The following is a 20,997-nucleotide window of genomic DNA, read 5'->3' as shown; positions in this document are numbered from 1 at the left end:
GAAACAAGCCACAGGCTTTTTTGGGTGTTTACTTTTAGTTGACCTTGTGCCAGTGAACTGTACCGTCATGAAACTGTACCCTTTCCTATGCAAACTTCTAATAAAGTCTTCAATCAATCAATCAGTCAATCTAACAATGGATCTTTCTTGTTGAAATATCGTCATTGTCCTTCCCTGCCTGGGAAAGAAAACAGCTTGCTCAGTCCCAGCATATGCTAATGATCAATGCCTGCTGTATGTGCATCTTCAGATCGATTGGTCCACCCACTGAGGAGGAGAGAAAGTGGATTTCTTCTAGGAGACAAAGAGATCTCTTTTTCTGTTTAGTTTTTTTTTAGATTCATGGTGCGGCCATAGCTGAAATGGTAGAGATCCCGTCCGGTAAACATGTCGCAGGTTTGACTCCCGGCCCAGGCAATGTGTCGAGGTGTCCCTGAGCAAACAGATTTTGAAATATTAAAATCTCATTTTGGAGACTATTAAATTGGATCATTAACATTCAGGCCTAGAATTATTGAATGCTTTAAAGGAGCTATAGTCAACTTTTTCTTGAAAAACGGATGCTAAAATAAAAATTATGTTTCGAAAATATTTTATAAAAAAATAAGCTTCATAACCCTAACCCTAACCCTAACCCTGTGTTTCTATTCAAAAATTACCACAAAAAGTGTAAAATAATGATAAAAAAAATAATTTTGGCCATTGTCAGACCGACACTTTGTTTACATTCTAGTCTATAGACTAGGATGTAAACAAAGTGTCGGCCCTACAATGAAAAAGTTGACTATAGCTCCTTTAACTATTGAAAAATAGCAGATATACAAGCTCACATGTGTGCAAATCTTTGAATATAGTATGTATTTTAAGTTAAAATCTCTCTCTCAGCCTCTCTCCCTCCATCCCTCCTTCATCCTCACTCTTTCCTCTCTGTCCTGACAGGCGGATGGTCTTCCAGAGCCCCACATGGCCAGGGTCGTGCTAATGGACACAGACCCCTGCACCACCTGTCCATAACTCAATCACAGAGGCCAAATCCTTGATCTCGACATGACCCTGGACCTCGACCCTAAACAGGAAGTGGCCGCGACATGCCTGTCCGTGTGCCTTTACTACCTGGGGAAGGGCGAGGCCGGGGGTGGCCATGACCAAATGGGAAGTAAGCTTACGTACCCGCCCGGAGACTACGTAGCAGAGGAGCTATGCATCGATGCAGCCAAAGCGTGTGGTGAGTCACAAGAGTTCAGTTAAACCACATGAACCCTGGACCCCCAGGGGGGGTCCCCACATTATTTTATTTTTTGGGGGGTGGGTCCCCAGATGATTAACTTAATGTGCAACATTGTTTTCTCACTCAACAGTAAACAAACAGCATAAAGTTTAAGTGTATGGAGGGTATCTCTGCACATTTCTAAAGTGACAATTTAAGGACTTTTAATACATGTATCATGTTCTTTTCATGTAAACATGCTCACCTAAACAAACAAATACTATACATTGCGTGTCTGATTCAACGCTGAGACTGTTTGTCAATCACTCACTGCCTGTATGCAACCCTGCGGTGCGTATGTGCGCGTGCACGAACGTTAGAGAATTGTGGCACGCGCTCAGTAAAGTGCGCATTGCTTTGAGGGTCCCGGTTTTAGGCAACAGTGGTTCGCGTCCCGGTTTGAGCGGCTGAAAATATGGTCACCCTACCTATAACATATCTACAAGTGCATTGTGAGCTTGTAGACTGGCTATTTTCGGTGAATAGATTTGGTGAGGAAGGACCCAAAGGAGTGGACCAAGTCTAGAGCCCTGGGGGACCACCGGTCATTATAAAACCCACAGAGCTTGTAGATCGGATATTTTCGCCACTTTTTCGCGACACTCTTACAAGGGTTACAAGGTTTTTGCTTGTCAAGCATGTGCTCATGCTAACAACTGTGTCGAATGTACTGTGAATGTGAATGTACAATACATACACCCCCTGTGAATGTACCGCTAGTGTCTCTGTCACAGGCTGTCTGTGTCATTTCCTCCCCACTTGTGGTCTCTCTCTCAGCCCTCATATCAGGAAGCTGTCAACTGTTGTTTCTTTGCTCTATCTCTATGTCACACACCCTTGCTTATTTTTTTCTGGTAGAGATAAGAAGCAGCAACCTATCTCACCCCTGTTCCCAGTTCTCCCGTTATTCAAGCCACGTAGTTCTATCTATCTATACCTGATACTATTTTACAGGTGGCAGTAGCTGAGTGGGTAGAGAAAAGTGAACCTGGAAATTGGATGGTCGGTCGGTAGCTCTTTTGACCCTCAGCTCTGTCTTGAAGTGTCCCTGAGCAAGACCCTTAAGCCCTAACAGCTCCCCCCTTGCGCTGATCACAGCCATCTGCTGGGTGAAGCAATAAGCATGTAGTTTCCTATATTCCACTAGTTCCAATAATAAACGATCACTATACAAATAGGAGTGATGATTTTCTAGCATCTGTTTTGGAAGATATAGTTAAAAATATATAGTAAGTGCTCAGACATCATCATCATCATCAGCAGGCCCATGACTTAAATTCACACCTCGCCCTCATTGTTGTGCTCGAGCCCACTTCTCCATTGCTCTGGGGCCCCCACTCGTGTGTGCTTCCTATATTAATATGTAATTTCCTGTCTACCGATGGCCTACTTAGTCAGTATTATGCTGGAAACCCCCAAAAAGATGTATAGCTCACAGGATTGATTGTGTGCAGAGGTTTGCGTGCGACTCTTCTCGACAAACCTGGACACACCGGGGCGTCTGGTCAATGGGTTTCAATGAGAATGCGCGCAGGGGGGGGAGATCTTGAGGTGCGCAAGTGTATTGTCCATGAGCGGCCATGTGAGAATGTATTCATTATAGAAAGAAGAGGAAGTCCGCACACTGTTCTAATACTCCAGCGACAACCCCAGCGGGTCTTCATCAGGTATGAGGTATAACGTTGTATTTCCATCCTGAAATAAATGTGTCGCTGGAGTATTAGAACAGTGTGCGGACTTCCTCTTCTTTCTATGGTGCGTATTTCTGGTCCAGCACCTGTAAATATTTGGAGATATGCGTGCTTCCCCCTCTGCTCAGAATGTATTCATTAACATGGAGCAGAAGGAAGTCAGCGTCCATGCTCTTTAGACCAGCTCACAAGTCGTCTACATGTGTGCCTGAATATTTGCTGCCCTTCCACACACGTTTAAAGGACACCTCTGCACTAAATAACATCTAGGCTAATTCTCCTACTTGTATTGATACCAAATGACAGTCCACGGGGTCTATTAGGTAGTAATGCCCCTGTCGTCCAGTTTCCACAGCAGACCCCTGCAACCCTCACAGTATAGAGTGGAGCGCATAAGCCTATTGCTACTTAAGCAATTTGTTGCGGTCAAAAGTGTTTTTGATTTTCAAACAGATGTTATGCTGTCATGTGTTTTGCCAAGTGCTGGAAAAGACGCGCTGTGATTGACCAGTACAGTCACTTTTATTGCCAGTTGTGTCGAATGCTCGTCCCAAAACATGATTTACGAGACTGTGGCGGCTTGTGTGTGAAAACCAAGGCATGGATGTGTGTACAATGACTACAACTAACTACCCAATAGACCCCATGGACAGTCATTTGGGATCAACAATGAGCCTAGATAGATGTTATTTAGTGCGGAGTTGTCTTTTAAGTCCCTACTGGAAAAATAACATTATCTTGAATGTGACTATGACTCTCTCTCTCCTCCTAGGGGTCTCTCCCATGTACTGCAGCCTGTTTGGTCTGATGAGGGAGAGCGACAGCATGTGGTTCCCACCCAATCACATCTTTAAGATCAACCAGTCGGCCAATGAGAGACTGGTGTTCAGAGTCCGGTACAAAGTGACACGCTATACCATCAATCTTTTATTAAACCCATTATTAAGACCTGGAGTTATTTTATACTTTAGCTATTGAAAAATAGCAGATATACAAGCTCACAGCGTGGCACAGAGTGCTGTGCTTCGAGCTTGTAGATCTGCTATTTTTTGAAAATCGGGAAAATATATACAGATCTTTGAATATATATTCTTCAAAGCAAACTTCTGTAACTCACATCTCTGCTTCTGGGTTGTCCACTGGTCCCTGGAACAATATATTTTGAGATGGGGGTCCATGGCCAAATACATGTAATTATGGGGGTCCATTGACATGAAAAAGCTTGAGAACCACTGATTTAGATGAAGGATTTAGAAGACATTTATAGAATCGGGTCAAAATATTCAAAGACTCAAAAATAGCAGATCTTCAAGCTCGCAGCGGGTTATATCTGCTATTTTTTAACAGTTAAAGCAAGGGTCTTCAACAGGGGGTCTGGGACCCCAAGGGGGTCCTCAGAGTTATTACAGGGGGTCCTCCAAATCTTTGTGTGATAGAAACTTTTTTCTCTTTTTTATATCAACCACCTGAACCCTAGCATCCATATTCCAAAAACAAAAATAGCAGATCTACTAGCTCACAACGCCTTGTGCTGCGAGGCGTTGTGAGCTTGTAGATCGGCTATTTTTGGCAAAGAGGTTTGTTTGGTTTAGAGGGGAAAAAGAGTAGACTAAGCACAGAGTGAAAGGTCAAGTTAATCAAGTATTGACGGTTCAAGTGGTTAAATATCTGAAATTGACATGAATCCAAAATATACTGAGGCTAGTGCTGTCAAACAATGAAACTACATGGAATCTATGAACAGGTTGTGGGGGTCCCTGCTTCATCTCTCTCTCTCAACTAAGGGGTCCTTGGCCTGAAAACGTTGAAGACCCCTGAGTTAAAGCATCAAATAATGGTTCAATTAATAACGGGTAATAATGCGTTCCAGGTCTTAATGGGTTAATACATCTTTTGAAAAATGGATGGAGCCCGCACACCAGATAAGGTACAAAAAGACTTTCTTTATTTGGACAACGTTTCGATCTATTCAGATCTTCATCAGGTCAAGACCTGATGAAGATCTGAATAGATCGAAACGTTGTCCAAATAAAGAAAGTCTTTTTGTACCTTATCTGGTGTGCGGGCTCCATCCATTTTTCATAGTATTTTTTTAGCCCAGCACCCACCAGTCGATGTGCGTTGTCTATTTTCTTTAATACATCTTTTGCTCTCGTTTTTCATTCTTAATTTTGTTCCCTTTATTTATTTCCCTCCACTCATTCAGTGTCTGTGGTGTCTATTCTCACTAGGTACCATTTCAGAGGCTGGTATAACAGTGGGAGTTCAAATTGTGCCCATCGCTGTGGGGCCTCTAAAGGCATGGAAAGCCCTGTGCTGGATGACTGCACCATGGCCTATCTGTTCTTACAGGTGAGTTAGGGCAAGTCTTTTCAAACCTTTTAGGTTGTGACCCATAAAATAAACATAATTGAACTGGGGACTCCCACCCTGACAAGCACTTGGAATTGTTGGTATTACATTTAGTTTGACTCGGTTCCCCAGATATAGCCTACATATTGTGAAAATAGCTGATAATATATATCATAATAATAATATATCAATATTAAGCGCATATCTGGGAAGGCCCATATTTGGCAATGCCCATATATGGACGCTCCATATATGGCCAAGACAGAATTAATTTACAAATCAAAACTGCTGACTATCATCACCTGGATCTCCATATATGAAGATCACGACAATGACCTCACCAAACCCTGGATATCGATACATCACCTAGATCTCCATACATGGAGCTGGTCAATACCTCTACATCTGACCTCACAGACTCCATATATGTACTGCTTGATTTTTATTGTGATCGACTCTGCTTGATTTTTATTGTGATCGACTTGGTCAGCTATTACGTTTGAGATCAGAGAATGCTGTCTTCAAAATACATACATATTATGTACTGAGTGACTGACCACAGTGTGTGGTCTCCTGTTTTGGTGTGACCACTGCTCACACAAATATAAATTATTTAACTAATGAGCAGCTACGATACAAAATATTCAAAGTGGCGTGTACAGTAGTAGTGACAGTAGTGTAGTGAGTGACAGGAAAGGCTGACAAAGAGTAGGAGGTTGGGTGAAAAATGATGATTGGCCCCGCTGGCCTCCTTGAGTTGTCCCTGCTGTTAACGTTGCCTAGAATTATTGAATGCTTTAACCAGTGAAAAATAGCAGATCTACAAGCTCACAGCGTGGCACCGAGTGCTGTGTTGCGAGCTTGTAGATCTGCTATTTTTGAAAAAGTCGTGAAAATGTGTGCAAATCTTTGAATACATGTATTTTCAAAGCGAACGTTTGTAACTCAAATTTTGCTTCTGGGTGTCCCTGGAACTAAATATTTTGAGATGGGGGTCAGTGGCCAAATAAATATCATTTTGGGGGTCCTTCACATGAAAAGGTTTGAGAGCCACTGACATAGTAGTCTCTCAAGAACAGACTAACTGAGCTCCAGCTAAGTGAAAAGGACCTTTTCTTTGACGATGGCTAGCCAGATTGCTGACATAGAAACATAGGTTTTTCAAAAAAGGATTCAAAAGACACTTATAGAATCGGGTCAAAATTCTAATGTTCACGGTTTTTCAAAATTAGCAGATCTACAAGCTCGCAGTGCCGCGCTGTGAGCTTGTATATCTGCTATTTTTCAATAGTTAAAGCATAAAATAATGATATAAACAATAATGTGAACCCGTTCTAAATGGGTTAAAATGTCTCTGTTTAATTTCAAAGGACCCCCATAACTGAAGAGAGGACGAATGGTACCAAATGAGCGGTTCCGTTTGTACTCTCTCGAACGCCCTCAAACATTTAACTTTTAAAGTTTATACTGGAAGTCAATGGTGACTGAATCATCTGAAACCTTGCCCAAATATGGTCATAGTGCTGTGACGACATAGTACTGATGTCACAGATGACTGACATTCTGTGAGGTCTGTATGCATGTCTCGCCCGGCAATCGCATTGCTTGTAGATCAGCTATTTTCACAGTATTTATCTGTTCCTACGCTCTATTGTGTCTCCCCCTGCAACAAGGTGTGGCAATGATGACACAGCACTGACGTGCCAGTGATGTATGACTCATATGTCATACGTCACTACGCGGGAGGCCATATATATTTCACCGTGTCCTGCTTGGTGCGGCAGAACGAATACATCCCGTCTCCGGTCTAACAATGTATTACGACGAGTACGAGATGTTTGAACCCATGGACGGCTTTCACGGGGCCATGGACCCAATGCCGATGGACATGGACCAAGAGACCGACGCTTCGTACACCAACTACATCGTACAGAACCCAACCCTGGACTTGGAGCAGTACGCGTCCAGCTACACCGGCCTGATGAGAATCAAGAGGCTCCAGTACGTCGCCGAACACTGTCCCCCGCTCCGCGGCGAGGCTCTCAGGATGGCGCTCGCCTTGGTGCAGAAGACGATGAACGTGGGCGCTTACGAGGAGATCCACCGCAAGCTCGTGGAGGCCAACCGCGAGGCCCAGGGTGTGGCGGACACCCCTCCTCTGGACACGGACTGGATCCACGCTGCCAGGAAGAACGCCACGCATAAGCTGGAGAAACTGGCGAAGCTGGCCAGCGACCTCAAGAAGGGAAACCAAAATGACACCAATGAGAGCATGGGGCAAGTGGACCATGACCGGGTGGAACATTACCTCGACTGTGGTGACCTCCCCCAGGCCCTCGAGTCTTATCCCAAAGCCAAGGACTACGTTACCAGTGAAAAGCACATCATTAACAAGTACCTTAACATTATCAAGGTCAGTGTTTACCTCAACAGCTGGAACAACGTACTGAGCCACATCGAGAAAGCAGAATCCACTCCAGCAATAGCCGACCGAAAAGGGGAACAACGGGATAGTCAATACCAGCAAGCGGTCCTAACCAAGCTCAAATGTGCCGGTGGCCTGTCGGAGCTGGCCGCTGGAAAGTACAACGCAGCCGCCAAGTGCTTCCTGCAGGCCTCTTTTGACCACTTTGACTACCCGGAGGTGCTCTCTGGCAACAACGTGGCCGTTTATGGAGGATTGTGTGCGCTGGCAACGTTTGACAGACAGGAGCTCCAACGGTTAGTCATCAACAGTGGCTCCTTTAAATTGTTCTTAGAGCTGGAGCCACAGGTCCTCGACGTCATCTTTAGGTTCTACGAGTCCAAGTACGCCGCCTGTCTCAAGCTGCTGGATGAGATGAAAGACAACCTCATGCTGGACATGTACCTGGCCCCTCACGTCAGAACGCTGTACACGAAGATCAGGAACAGAGCCCTGATACAGTACTTCAGCCCCTACGTGTCGGCGGACATGACCAAGATGGCCCAGGCCTTCAACACCACAGTGCCGTCTCTGGAAGAGGAACTCACTCGGCTCATATCGGAGGGACTCATCAATGCACGCATCGACTCCCACAGCAAGATCCTGTACGCCCGGGATGTGGATCAGAGGAGCGCCACCTTCGAGAAGTCCCTCCAAATGGGAAAGGAGTTCCAGACACGAACCAAAGCCATGATCCTCAGGACAGCCTTGTTGCGCTGCAAGATAAAAGCATAAAATAAAGAATGTACAAAAATAATTGTCAAGTAAAAAGAGACCTCACTCAGCAACGAAATAAAAATAAAACAATTCATAAGAGGCAAGCAGTGATCACCCCATGATGTGCACTGCAATGTAGTTTCAAATGCACTTCATTGCAGGCGTTTTTTGAGAGGAAAAAAGAAAAAAAGAAAAAGAAGACACACGTGACATGCATGATCTGGGCAGATTGCCCCAGGAAATGTGCCAATCTCAACCCAAAAAAACGTTAATTGCAATTCAACGCTGGCTCCTTGTGTTGCAGTGGCGCAGTGACTTTGTGAACGGCAGGGTGAACATCCCTGTGAGCCACGAGGTGCAGGAGGAGTGTCTGGGCATGGCTGTGCTGGACATGATGAGGCTGGCCAAGGAGAGCAGCCAGTCACCTGTGGACATCTACAATGATAGCAGGTATAGGCTCACACACAACCCTGCACCTTCATTTAGCTCCCACCAGGGACGTGCTGGCCATTGGGAAAAGCGGGACAACTCCCGAACGGCCGGTTCATTCCCGGCCGGTCCAGGCCGGCCATTAGGAAAAAAGTAAAAAATAAAATGTCGGCCTTCGTTCCATTTTGGGGGCTGGGCGGCCAACAAAGTAAATCGTCACTGTGGGGCAGAAACCTTGTATCTCCAAGTTTCAAATTTGTACATTTTTTCGCAAAGCAAAGCCCTGCTTCACCATACAAGGCTCAAGGCTGTCGCGGTGCGAGGCGTTGTGTGCTTGTAGATCGGCTGTTTTCACTAGTTTAAATCATTTTTAAAATGATAAATACAAAACAAACGGTTTTGGACATACAAGGTTTCCACCCAACAACGACAAAATATAACTCATGTATTGGCCCACTGGCTTGTCACTTTGTCACAAATCTTTGAGTAGCAGCAGCGCTATAGAGATAGATCTCTCTCTATAGCACGCAATGAGGGCCTCTCCAACTCTTTTTCCCGGGCTGAATCAGAGGCCCAGCACGTCCCTGGCTCCCACATTATACTGTATAATACTTCAGTGGTGATTCTGCAGTGTACAGTGTGCGGATAGTAATATTATAGAATATGTTCATGCATACCGCACGCACGCATGCACGCGCACACACACACGTGCGTGTGCACGCACGCACGCACGCACATGCAGAAAAATCTAAGCAGCATGCATATCTGCAACAGAGTGAAAGTAATATAGACACGCACGCACGCACACATACATACACCGCCTTAATGGACACTCTTGGTCATCTTGGAACAACCTTGGAACTGTAGGCTGGTGTCTTAACCCTTTCCAAGCCACGGGGAGCCTCTTAATATTAAAACCGTTTTATACCGGACTTCTGAGCAAGGGTGTCCCAGCCGCGCCGTCTTTTACCGTACTGGGTCATTAAAACCGAAATAAATGATTTTTATCCGAAAATCGGCGATCGTCTAACCTTCCCTAGTCACCGCTCGTCCATCGATAGCTCATGGCTGCTCTGACATGAAACAGAAGTGACGTCAGCTCCTCTCCTTCTTCAGCCTTCCTTGCTGCCGTCCGTTTGCTGTTTAGACGATTACATTAGCATAGCAGGAGTGATAAGGGCTAAGCTAGCCAAAATGCTCACATCGACCGTTCAGTCATACCTGGACCATATGCTTGGATTATATGCGCACGCGAAACGCACGGGGAGATGATGCCTTGGCCAAAACCTCCACTTTATGTCAATGGAGATCCAGATAATCACGGTGAGCAAACGACCAGGGGATTGAAAAAAAAGAAAAAAACAACGGAGCCGTCCAAGAAGGAGGGGTGGCGGGCTCATGTTTATAAACATAATATTATGTCTCAGATCATAATTCAATTCAATAATAGAAATTTCACGGCTAATCTACCAACAACCATTCTATTTTGGCTGGCAAACTGTTAAAGAGCATAGTATATGTAACTAATCAGGTCTCTGTGTGTGTGTTCGTGAGAGAGATAATATCTCAATAAAAAATATGAACATGAAATCTGATCATTTTGGCATGGTTCCTTATGGTGTCCTATCACTACACTGTACCATAATATAGGGGTATAGTGTGTCCTCTTCTCCCCTTCCCCACCTCTCCCCATATCTTATTAGTGTGGTTGCCCAGCAGACTATTGTCCTGGTGAAACTTTATTCTCTGTTTCTAGAGTAACTAAATGTTTGACGCCTACTCCTCCCACAGTTTTCGCGTCCCCACACTCGAGCCATATGTCAAATCGACCGGCTTCATCTGGAATTTGCATTTTGCTAAGAGAAAAGTTGTATTGCTTAATTGATATACATGTTTTAGTGAATTCATTTTCCCCACTGACTTTAATTAAAAATTCAACTTTTAATTAAAGTCAGTGGGGAAAATTAATTAATCTGGAGATGACTGACATCATAGACTATATGAGACCATATATGTCCATATATGGGCATTCCCCCCGAAAACGTCAATATTAAGTCCATATATGTATATGGATATATTTACAGATAAAATAAATAAAATGGACATATACAGTATGGGCATTACCAGATCATGCCCTCTTAGGCCCCGTTAGGGTTTATAGATGCCCTGTTAGGGTACCCCCTTATACTCATATATGGGGTTCCCCGGCATCTGGATGAACTTTGTTCATTGACACACTAAAAGCAGGCTCTGGTCAGGTCAAATCAGCCCAGTAATGCATTACAATGCACAAGATGCAGCACTTACTGGTAAACAAACATAGCCCCCAAAATAATGGAAATTCACTTCCCAAAACTCAAATATGATTTGAACCACAGGGCAACCACACTTGCAATTTCACAAATTGCAAATTGTCTAGTTTTGAATATTAATATTATACACTTCCATCTTTAATAGTCTATTATGGTTTCCATCTCCCTGTGTGTTACCTCTCCCTGTCCTCATTACCTTTCTCTCCTTTCTTTCTCTTTATAAACGTTTACTCCACTTTCTCCAACCACTCTCTTCCTTCTCCTACCACCTTTCTCTCTCTCTTCTTACTGTACCTTCTCTCTCGTCTTTTTCTACCTCCACCCTTTTCTGTATCAACGCATTTCTGTTCCTCTTTTACTTAATTCCCCTTTTACCGCCTCTCTAAACGTCCCCTGCTTCGACCCTCCCCCCCTTTCCAGCTACAAGTCCTTCCTGCCCAGGAGGATGCGAGATCGCATCCAGGAGTACAACATCTTGACCCGGAAGCGGATCCGCCACCGCTTCAGGAAGTTCATCCAGCAGTTCGGCGAGTGCCAGGCCACGGCACGCAGCCTCAAGCTCAAGTACCTGATGAACCTGGAGACGCTGCTGCCCGCGCTCTGCGCCCAGCGCTTCCGCGTCACCGACCTGTCGGGGCGCGACGTCACCATCGTCATCACGGGGAACGAGGGCATCCAGTGGTCCAAGAGGACGGGGGAGGAGGAAGCGGAAGAGGTGAGGACCGTCGGGCAGAAACCTTGTGTCTCCAAGTTTCAAATCTTTACGTTTTTTGGGGCGTCTCCCCCTTAAAGCCGGTGACGCCTAGCCGCTCCTCCTCTGAAGCCGCTCTGCTTGCACCAACAGAGGGCCGAGAGTCGGATGGAGTTCTTCCTTCCAGAACTTAATAAACAGGTGTTTCGATCGAAACACTTGTTTATCTGCGTTCTGTTCAGTTCAGAACTCCATCCTATGGGTAACATACACTCCCGTAGAGCGACTACCAACGTCCCAATGACCCCATAGGTCACGCACAATGGCCTGACCATCCTTAAGACAAACCCTGAGTTCTCTGAACCCAGAGTCAGGGGGTCAAGAAGTATAAAGGCCCTGCCAGGCTAGGCCCACCTGAACCCGCTTCAACCCTAGCCTGCCCTATGGGAAACTAATCCACATAAGGAAAGAGGGCCCCCTCGTAAAGTAAAGCCCTGCTTCATCATACGAGACTGTCGCTTTTAGATCCGCACTGTCATAGCCGATCTACAAGCACACAACGCCTCGCGAGGCTATTCTCACTATTTTAGATACTTTTTAAAATGATACACACAAAACGAACGTATTTGGACATTCAAGGTTTCCACCCGTAAACGAAGAAACAAGGTGTCATGTTGCCACGGCAACGTGTTGTTAGAACCTGATTTGGGAGAGTCCTCCCAGACCCCGCTGATTTGGTTTTGACCGATATTTTGTTTGAAACGTGCAACATTTTCAGTTTAAAAAAAAAAAAGTTAGATTTGATTAGTTTCTTTTTGAGAACATTTAACTTCTAAGCAAACAAATAAATACAAATAAACACAAATAACCTTTTTTTTATGTAAATGAAGTAAATTTCAATACAAGAACATTTAACTCTAACTATACAGCAAACAATTATATCTAACCATGTTTTAGTTTTAGTCTTAGTCTAGTTTTAGTACTAAATATATGATTTATTTGACTATTAAAAGTCTACAGTTGATTTTGTCAACAAAATGTATTTTGGTAAGATTATTAAAACTTGATCCCTGATCAAAATATATGTCAGCAGCATAATTGTTTATACTGACGTTGTCAAAAAAGTCAAGGCCCAATATATCCAGCCAGCCGAAATATCGGTCTGACCTACTTGTTAAGTCCTGAGACTGGAAGGTCTTCTGCTGGGTTTTGTGAGACACAATGTGACATTGTAGCTCTTCTATTTTCAGCACACAAAGTATAACCATTTAATCCTGAGGTAACGTGTGTGCTGTTACGTAATTCAGGCTCTACAATGTGCTGCTAGCTGCAGGCTCTAGTCTTTACCAATAGATGGAGCTGCTTAACTTTAAATCTGATCTCTCAAGTAGTGGTAATATCAATTCAGCTGTGTTATACATGCATGTTTGTCTACCCAAAAAATAATCCTATCAATAGGGCAATGCCTGATGCATTATTGGTTCTCAAAGTAGGATCCTGGGACACCCAGGGGTCCTTGAGGGAGTTCCAGGGGGTCCCCAATGCATGTCAGACTGGGGGTCCTTGAAATTAAAATGGTTGCGATTCACTGCTAGAGCCCTAAAAAATCTTCTCTTATATGGGGGTCCCTGGCATATCTTTTCAAATGGGGGTCTGTGGGGTAATAAGTGTGAATTTCGGGGTCCTTGACATGAATACGTTTGAAAACCATTGCTTTACTGCATTGTCTCCAGGAGCTCCAGGTGTACTGTGACTTCCCTGATGTGATTGACATCAGCATCAAACAGTCCAGTAGCTCTGTGGAGAGTCGCATCGTAACCCTCACCAGACAGGACAACCAGACTCTGGTAGAGTAGAGCCTGTTATCTCTGACGTTCTATCCAAACCTGCTCTGTTTATTCTGCTTTATTAACATGTAAACTGTATATATGTTACAGTCAGTTTGGGTAACTCAGTTAGATTGTGGTAAGAGCGCTTAGTTCACCACACACCAATCACCACCAGATGGCGACAACAGCCCATGCAACAGCCATTCACTAGTGTAGGCGCTGACGTCACTCGTTTGCGACTCTCTTTCCTTGTTTATTTACTAGCCTAGCTCGGCTGTGTTTAGCCATTAGCTTACTATGCCTAACTCTAACCCTAACCCTAACCTTAACCTCAGTAAAACTATGCCTAACCCTAACCCTAACCCTAACCTCCGTGGGCCGACGCTACGTTGTTGTTGCCTTTGTTGTGGATCAAAGCGACCGCTTGTTCCGCCCCGCGCCGCACGACGAGCGCTCCGTTTCTCGATCTAACAGTTTCTCTATCTAACCGTGACATATATACATATACTGTATTTAACAATAATATACTAATCATGATTCTTTTCTCTGCTCTGATAAAGATGACACACACGCACAAGCACACGCACGCACGCACGCACGCACGCACGCACGCACGCACGCACGCACGCACGCACGCACGCACGCACGCACGCACGCACGCACGCACGCACACACACACACACACACACACACACACACACACACACACACACACACACACACACACACACACACACACTTCACACCCACACACACTTCACACCCACACACACACCTCAATGTCTTTATTTTGGTCCACATATATAAAATTCATTACAAGGGCCCAAATACTTTTCAGTTGCTATGTAACTTTGTAACAGATCGTCGTGGACTCACTCACAAACACAAAACTGGAGCAGGGGTGGAGTGTCATAGGCGTGCGTCTGGAGGTTTAGTGGTGTCTAAGTGCTGGACGATGGTGGCACCTGCTGGGTCTAGTCACACCCCCAGGAAGGCCTACTCCACACTCGAAACAACGTGTGTCTCAGTGCTTGAATCCAGAATGTATACAGAAGATAAACAACACATACGCTGCAGCCGATATGCATGAACCTATTCACAGTCAACATTGGTCATGCACTTTTCAGTCTGCCACATTACCAACACCGGGAAAAAGATTATGGGTATAGGAAGCATCTTCTCCTCCATATAGATCGAGATAGGAGATAGAGCAGTATGTTGTAAACTTGGACAACCCCATAATCCTCAAGCCCCTTCCAACCACCAGCCATGTGGACATGGCCCAAGCTGCCAATTGCCAAATATAAAAACAATGAGCTGACACTAGCCTAGATGTATAATGGCTCTTACTAATGGTTGGTATTTTACTAGTTTAGTAAGGAAAGCTTCCTGTAAACTTAAAAGCACAGCCAAGGGGGCGCCCGCTGGCCTGGTGGTCAAGGCGCATACCACATACTAGGCCGGTTCGATTCCCGGTCCGGACGACCTTTGCCACATGTCATTCCCCATCTCTCTCCTCATTTCCTGTCAGTCTACTGTCCTATCAATAAAGGCATAAAAAGCTAAAAAAAAAAGAAAAAATCTTAAAAAAAAAAAAAAAAAAAGCACAGCCAAGTTTCAATAGGAAAACCTCTCTGCTGTTCTCATCAATCACAATGGCTTGTTTGCCAAATACATGAGGGGTCGATTTCACACAAGTAACAGTGTGTAACAAGTGTGTACCTTATCAGTTCAATAAATCAAACAAACGTTACTTACTTTATTATATTCCTTTCGGAACATAGGCCATTGATGAATCGTTTCCACCCTTGTCTGTCTTGGGCCATCCTCTCCAGCTGTTTCCACGTCAGTCCCTTTCTTTCACTTCTTGCTCTGTGCTCCTTCTCCAGGGGTTTTTGGGTCTTCCTCTGCTTCTCTCTGGTTATTGCAGTTTTGCTTTTTCTTTGTGTGTGACCAATCCTGCTCCACTTTCACCTCAACAGCTGTACCTCTATTGGTTCTTGGTTGGTGCGTTCAAACGTTACCAGCCGGTCATTAACTTTAAACACTTTTAATTGAATATCTTCCGGTCTGTTTCCAACCCTTCTCTCCGACCATACAGGAAGTGCAGTTTCACTCGCTGTCAGAGGCTCTGTCCTTCGTGTCATTGGTTGATGGGTATTACAGACTGGTAGCTGATGCACAGCACTACCTGTGTAAAGAGGTGGCGCCCCCTAGACTGCTGGAGGGCATCCAGAGCTACTGTCATGGACCCATTTCGTAAGTCAATGGTCATCATTGCTTGTAGATCGCTTATTTTCTAACACAACATACTTCCACCAGTACTTTTTGATGCCAATACTTTCATAATGTTATTATTTTACTTGTAACAGAGTAGGCCTACTTCTACATTGCAGTATTGATACTTTTACTTAAGTAAAGAATGTGAGTACTTTTTCCACCACTGAACAGGATGGAGTTCACCATCTCTAAGCTCCGTCAGTCTGGAAACCAACAGGGCCTGTACATCCTCCGCTGCAGCCCCAGGGACTACAACAAATACTTCATGTCTTTTGTAGTCGGGGTAAGGTCTGTGTGCGAACACTATTACTATTTTAGTAACCACTAAACATGCATACTGGGGAGTGCACTGGTGTTTTAACAAGCTCATAGCACTATGAGCTCTTTGAGATAGGGTGGTGCCTTCTAGGGCCATTACTATAAGATAATATCCACAAGTTTCCAACGTCCCATCGTGCATTGTGCAGAAGGTGGGCGGCAGTTCCGGCGTCGCAGCCAAGTGTGATCTACAAGCTCACAACAGTTGCATCTGCGACGCGACGTGAGCTTGTATGTCAGCTGTTCTCGGGATGTGTCTCACACATAATTCTACAGTAAATTCCTGCGGAAACAGGTGGTTAAGGAATAGTGAAACAGAAATAATGTGCCTGTCTCCACTCTGTTCACTCAGATAATTACAAATGATAAAAGGGCAGTGGTGATGAGACAAGGGATAATCAGTGGTTGTGGAAATGTAATCCCACGCCGGGAAATCCACATTTGTGTCCCAATCTCACTGAGAGCCAGTCATCTCGGAAAGTACAGCTTTAGACAGGGACTGAAAATACTTTTTTTTTTTTTTTCACTAAAATGTGATAAAGCCACTAAAGCATTTCATAAATTTCAGGCTACATTTCACTTAAACGCCAGAGCTTAACTCTGCATGTAAATAAGACTTTTTTTAATTAATGTGAGAGATCGTCAGGTCATTTGCAGGTTAGACATTTATTTAAAACTTGAATATCTCAAAAGTAGTATTTCAGCATGGCATCATTCTATAAGCCATATCTTCAAAACTGTTGGGTCAATCTCCACAACCAATATATCATGTAGGGGATCATGTAGCTATGATCCCCAGCTTTCAAATGAAATGAAAAAATGAAAATGAATAAAAATCCAATGACTGGCTCCCAGCCAAATTGGGACACATTTTGTCTCTTTAATGCTTCCATATTCAAAGTTTTTGAATAGAGCTTTTCATATATGCATAACATACACCCACATGCTGGACTATCTTGTGTGTGCTTCAGTGTGTCAATTTAACCACTAGAGGGAGCAAGAAGCTATGGTTTTAAAAGAAAGTGCAGCGGTCAGCCAAGAGTAATAAATGTAGGCCTACTTACAGCATTTTACCTATTTTACAAGATTACTGGCACAGTCAGGCACACAGACACCATAAATGTCCAGATGAAATTGAATAAGATTCACAGTAGTGTCCTCGTTATATAAGTGCTGCATTTGATTGTTAATTAGGCTATTTCAAAATGATTGAGTCCATATTGGCAAGAAAAATAATACACCTATGCAACACTTATGTCTTATAATCCATTTTCAGTATGAGACAATGGTGGAGTATAAGCACTGCCAGATCGTCAAGACGGAGTCTGGAGAATACATCCTGAGTGGAGCCAAGAAGAGCTTTGGCTCCCTGAAGGAACTGGTGAACCGCTACCAGAAGGAGGCGCTGCGCTCCGATGGCTACACCTTCCAGTTCACCAAGTGCTGCCCGCCAAGCTCCAAAGGTATAGACCCTGCACGTGCACACATAGAGCAGTGGTTCTCAACCCTTTCAGGCTGTGACCCCCAAAATAATCATATTTGAACTGGGGACCCCCCACCGCGACGAGTACTTGGAATTGTAGGAGTTGGCATTACATTTATTCACCCCATCTATTCCTTTGTGGAATTAGCTGATCTATTAGCTGATCCGATATTTACACAATTTCTACCTCTAATATTTGACAATTTGACCAATGTTTGACCAGAGGTGCTAAAAAGGTCTTTAAAGTTCTTAAATTCTCACTTTAGAAATGTGCAGATACCCCGTATACACTTATACTGTATGTTGGTCTGTTTACTGTTGAGTGAGAAAACAATGTTAACATTTAGCTAAACACCCCCCCCCAATATAATTTGGGGACCCTGTAGCAACTCATAATGTAATAACGGCTCATAATGTAATAAGGGCTCATAATGTAATAAGAAGAATGTAATAAAAAATAAAAACTCATAATGTAATAATCAGCTCATAATGTAATAAAAAAACGAGCGTATAACGTAATAATGGATTTTTCAATAATGTAATAATGTAATAATGTAATAATGTGTTACATTAAGAACCTCCACATAGGAGGCTCATAATGTAATAAAACTTCATAATGTAATAATGTGTTTTATTACATTATGAGCTGATTATTACATTATGAGCTTTTATTACATTTTAATTACTAGAAGCTGGGCCGCCCTTTGGGCGGCCCAGCGTCTAGTCGGCGACCTGGCCAACTCGGAACAATGTAAATAGGGAATGAATGCCCCGCCCTTTAATGCAAACCCCATTATACCTGTTTTCATAGGACCCGTTTTGACCATCTGTCTGCCTGTGTCCATTTATGCCCATATATGGAGATATCTGTATCTGTCTGTCTGTCTGTCGGCGTCCATTTTATGTCCATATATGGAGATCACTGCAGTTATAGTTCTGGGTCCATTTTATGCCCATATATGGAGATATCTGTCTATCTGCGTCCATTTTATGCCCATATATGGAGTATCTGTCTGTGCCTCCAACTGTGTTGCAGACACAGTGCCGGTTCCCCCTTTAATGCAAACCTCATTATACCTGTTGTCATAGGACCCGTTTTGAACATCTGTTTGCCTGTGTCCATTTATGCCCATATATGGAGATATCTGTATCTGTCTGTCTGCGTCCATTTTATGCCCATATATGGAGATCTTTGACCATCTGTTTGCCTCTGTCCACTCGGAACAATGTAAATAGGGAATGAATGCCCCGCCCTTTAATGCAAACCCCATTATACCTGTTTTCATAGGACCCGTTTTGACCATCTGTCTGCCTGTGTCCATTTATGCCCATATATGGAGATATCTGTATCTGTCTGTCTGTCTGTCTGCGTCCATTTTATGTCCATATATGGAGATCACTGCAGTTATAGTTCTGGGTCCATTTTATGCCCATATATGGAGATATCTGTCTATCTGTGTCCATTTTATGCCCATATATGGAGTATCTGTCTGTGCCTCCAACTGTGTTGCAGACACAGTGCCGGTTCCCCCTTTAATGCAAACCTCATTATACCTGTTGTCATAGGACCCGTTTTGAACATCTGTTTGCCTGTGTCCATTTATGCCCATATATGGAGATATCTGTATCTGTCTGTCTGCGTCCATTTTATGCCCATATATGGAGATCTTTGACCATCTGTTTGCCTCTGTCCATTTATGTCCATATATGGAGATATCTGTATCTGTCTGTCTGCAATCCATTTTATGCCCATATATGGGGGCATTCATTTTATGCCCATATATGGAGAACGCGCGTGCCCGTGGGACGAACGGTTCTCGAGATACGCGGATTACATACATACATACACACTCACAGAGATTTTTTGTTGACTCATGTGGCGTACGTGATGTTAGAGCCTTTTATGAAGTGATGTCACAATGAGTCAGAGCTTTCGCCGATTTCCTCCGGAACAGCCTGATGTCAACAATCAACCCCGCATAAGGAGATTCCGAACGTTTCACGCCGGTTCGGGAAAACCGCACGTCGGGTCGGGTCGAGACCCGGCACTGCACTCCGTGCCGCGGCGGGGAACGCGCGTGCCGAATCTGAAGCCGGTGGGACGAACGGTTCTCGAGATACGCGGATTACAGACACACAGACAGACAGACACGCAGAGACTTCTCGCATTTATAGATAGATTACATTATGCACTTGTTTTTGAGCGGTGGTCACAACGCTCCTATACGTGGCCGTGTGTGTGGGTCTGTCTGTCTGTCTGTCTGTCTGTCTGTATGTCTGTCTGTCTGTCTGTATGTCTGTCTGTCTGTCTGTCTCCGGGTCTGTAGCCTGCAGTAACCTTTTCTGACCACACATGTTAAGGGAGGGGCGCTGTTGCACACACACACACACACACACACACACACACACACACACACACACACACACACACACACACACACACACACACACACACCACCGCTCAGTTCACACGAGTGTGATTTTTTATTACATTATGAGCTGATTATTACATTATGAGTTTTTATTACATGTTTTTATTACATTATAAGCCATTATTAATTTATGAGTTGCTACACACCCTGCCAACTTTGTTGATGAAGAATGGAGCAACTATCTGCTAAACATGCAGCAAATGAATACATATGGGGATCATTTAGCTGTACAAAGAGCATCCACAATGTTCAACATACAGTTTGTATCGACACTGGGTGTTGATGCAACATCGATAATATCCCCATGTGGTCAGTATGACGACAGTCTGCCATTGCTGGTTCTGGGCCACTTTGCCGAAGGTCATGGGGATCATTATGTAAGCCTTGATGGACCAGTCACACACTTGATTCAAAGAGTCCAGGAAGCAGAGGAGAGCGCACCACTTCGATCTGTCCCTCACTCTGGCCCTAAGTCTAGCCCTCACTCTGGCCCTGACTCAGTCCCTCACTCTGGTCTGGCCCTAAATCTGGCCCTCACTCTCGCCGTAAGGCCCTCACTCTGGCCCTGACCCGGTACTTCACTCTGGCCCTAGGTCTGGACAGATCGAAGTGGTGCGCTCTCTGAATCAAGTGTGTGACTTGTCCATCAAGGCTTACATAATGGTCCCCATGACCTTCGGCAGGGGTTGACACTACGGTCTAAGAGACCAGTAGTACAGGTCATGTTCTACT

At 44.3% G+C, this 20,997-nt stretch overlaps 2 protein-coding genes across 2 annotated transcripts in view; both read left to right on the top strand.

Annotated features, from left to right (window-relative positions):
* LOC308298871 (tyrosine-protein kinase JAK2-like) overlaps window positions 1-20,997 on the top strand; it is a 66,463-nt gene that overhangs the window by 23,658 nt on the left and 21,808 nt on the right. The window contains exons 2-10 of the mRNA XM_080742564.1: window positions 940-1,225; window positions 3,731-3,854; window positions 5,190-5,310; window positions 8,796-8,941; window positions 11,653-11,947; window positions 13,657-13,770; window positions 15,854-16,011; window positions 16,204-16,315; window positions 17,627-17,813. Coding sequence (XP_080598690.1) covers window positions 1,048-1,225; window positions 3,731-3,854; window positions 5,190-5,310; window positions 8,796-8,941; window positions 11,653-11,947; window positions 13,657-13,770; window positions 15,854-16,011; window positions 16,204-16,315; window positions 17,627-17,813 — 1,435 coding nt within the window. The 5' untranslated portion in view covers window positions 940-1,047. The remainder of the gene's footprint in view (window positions 1-939; window positions 1,226-3,730; window positions 3,855-5,189; window positions 5,311-8,795; window positions 8,942-11,652; window positions 11,948-13,656; window positions 13,771-15,853; window positions 16,012-16,203; window positions 16,316-17,626; window positions 17,814-20,997) is intronic.
* LOC308299061 (COP9 signalosome complex subunit 1-like) lies at window positions 7,124-8,509 on the top strand (the record flags this gene model as incomplete). The annotated part of the gene is made up of 1 exon (XM_080742786.1): window positions 7,124-8,509. The coding sequence occupies one exon, from the start codon at window positions 7,124-7,126 to the stop codon at window positions 8,507-8,509; it is 1,386 nt and encodes a 461-aa protein (XP_080598912.1).

The sequence above is a fragment of the Nannobrachium achirus genome, assembly GCF_963921795.1.
Source record: "Nannobrachium achirus genome assembly, chromosome: 15".
NCBI lineage: Eukaryota > Metazoa > Chordata > Actinopteri > Myctophiformes > Myctophidae > Nannobrachium > Nannobrachium achirus.
Note: the sequence above shows the minus strand (reverse complement) of the source record. Positions and strands in the feature narration are given on the sequence as shown.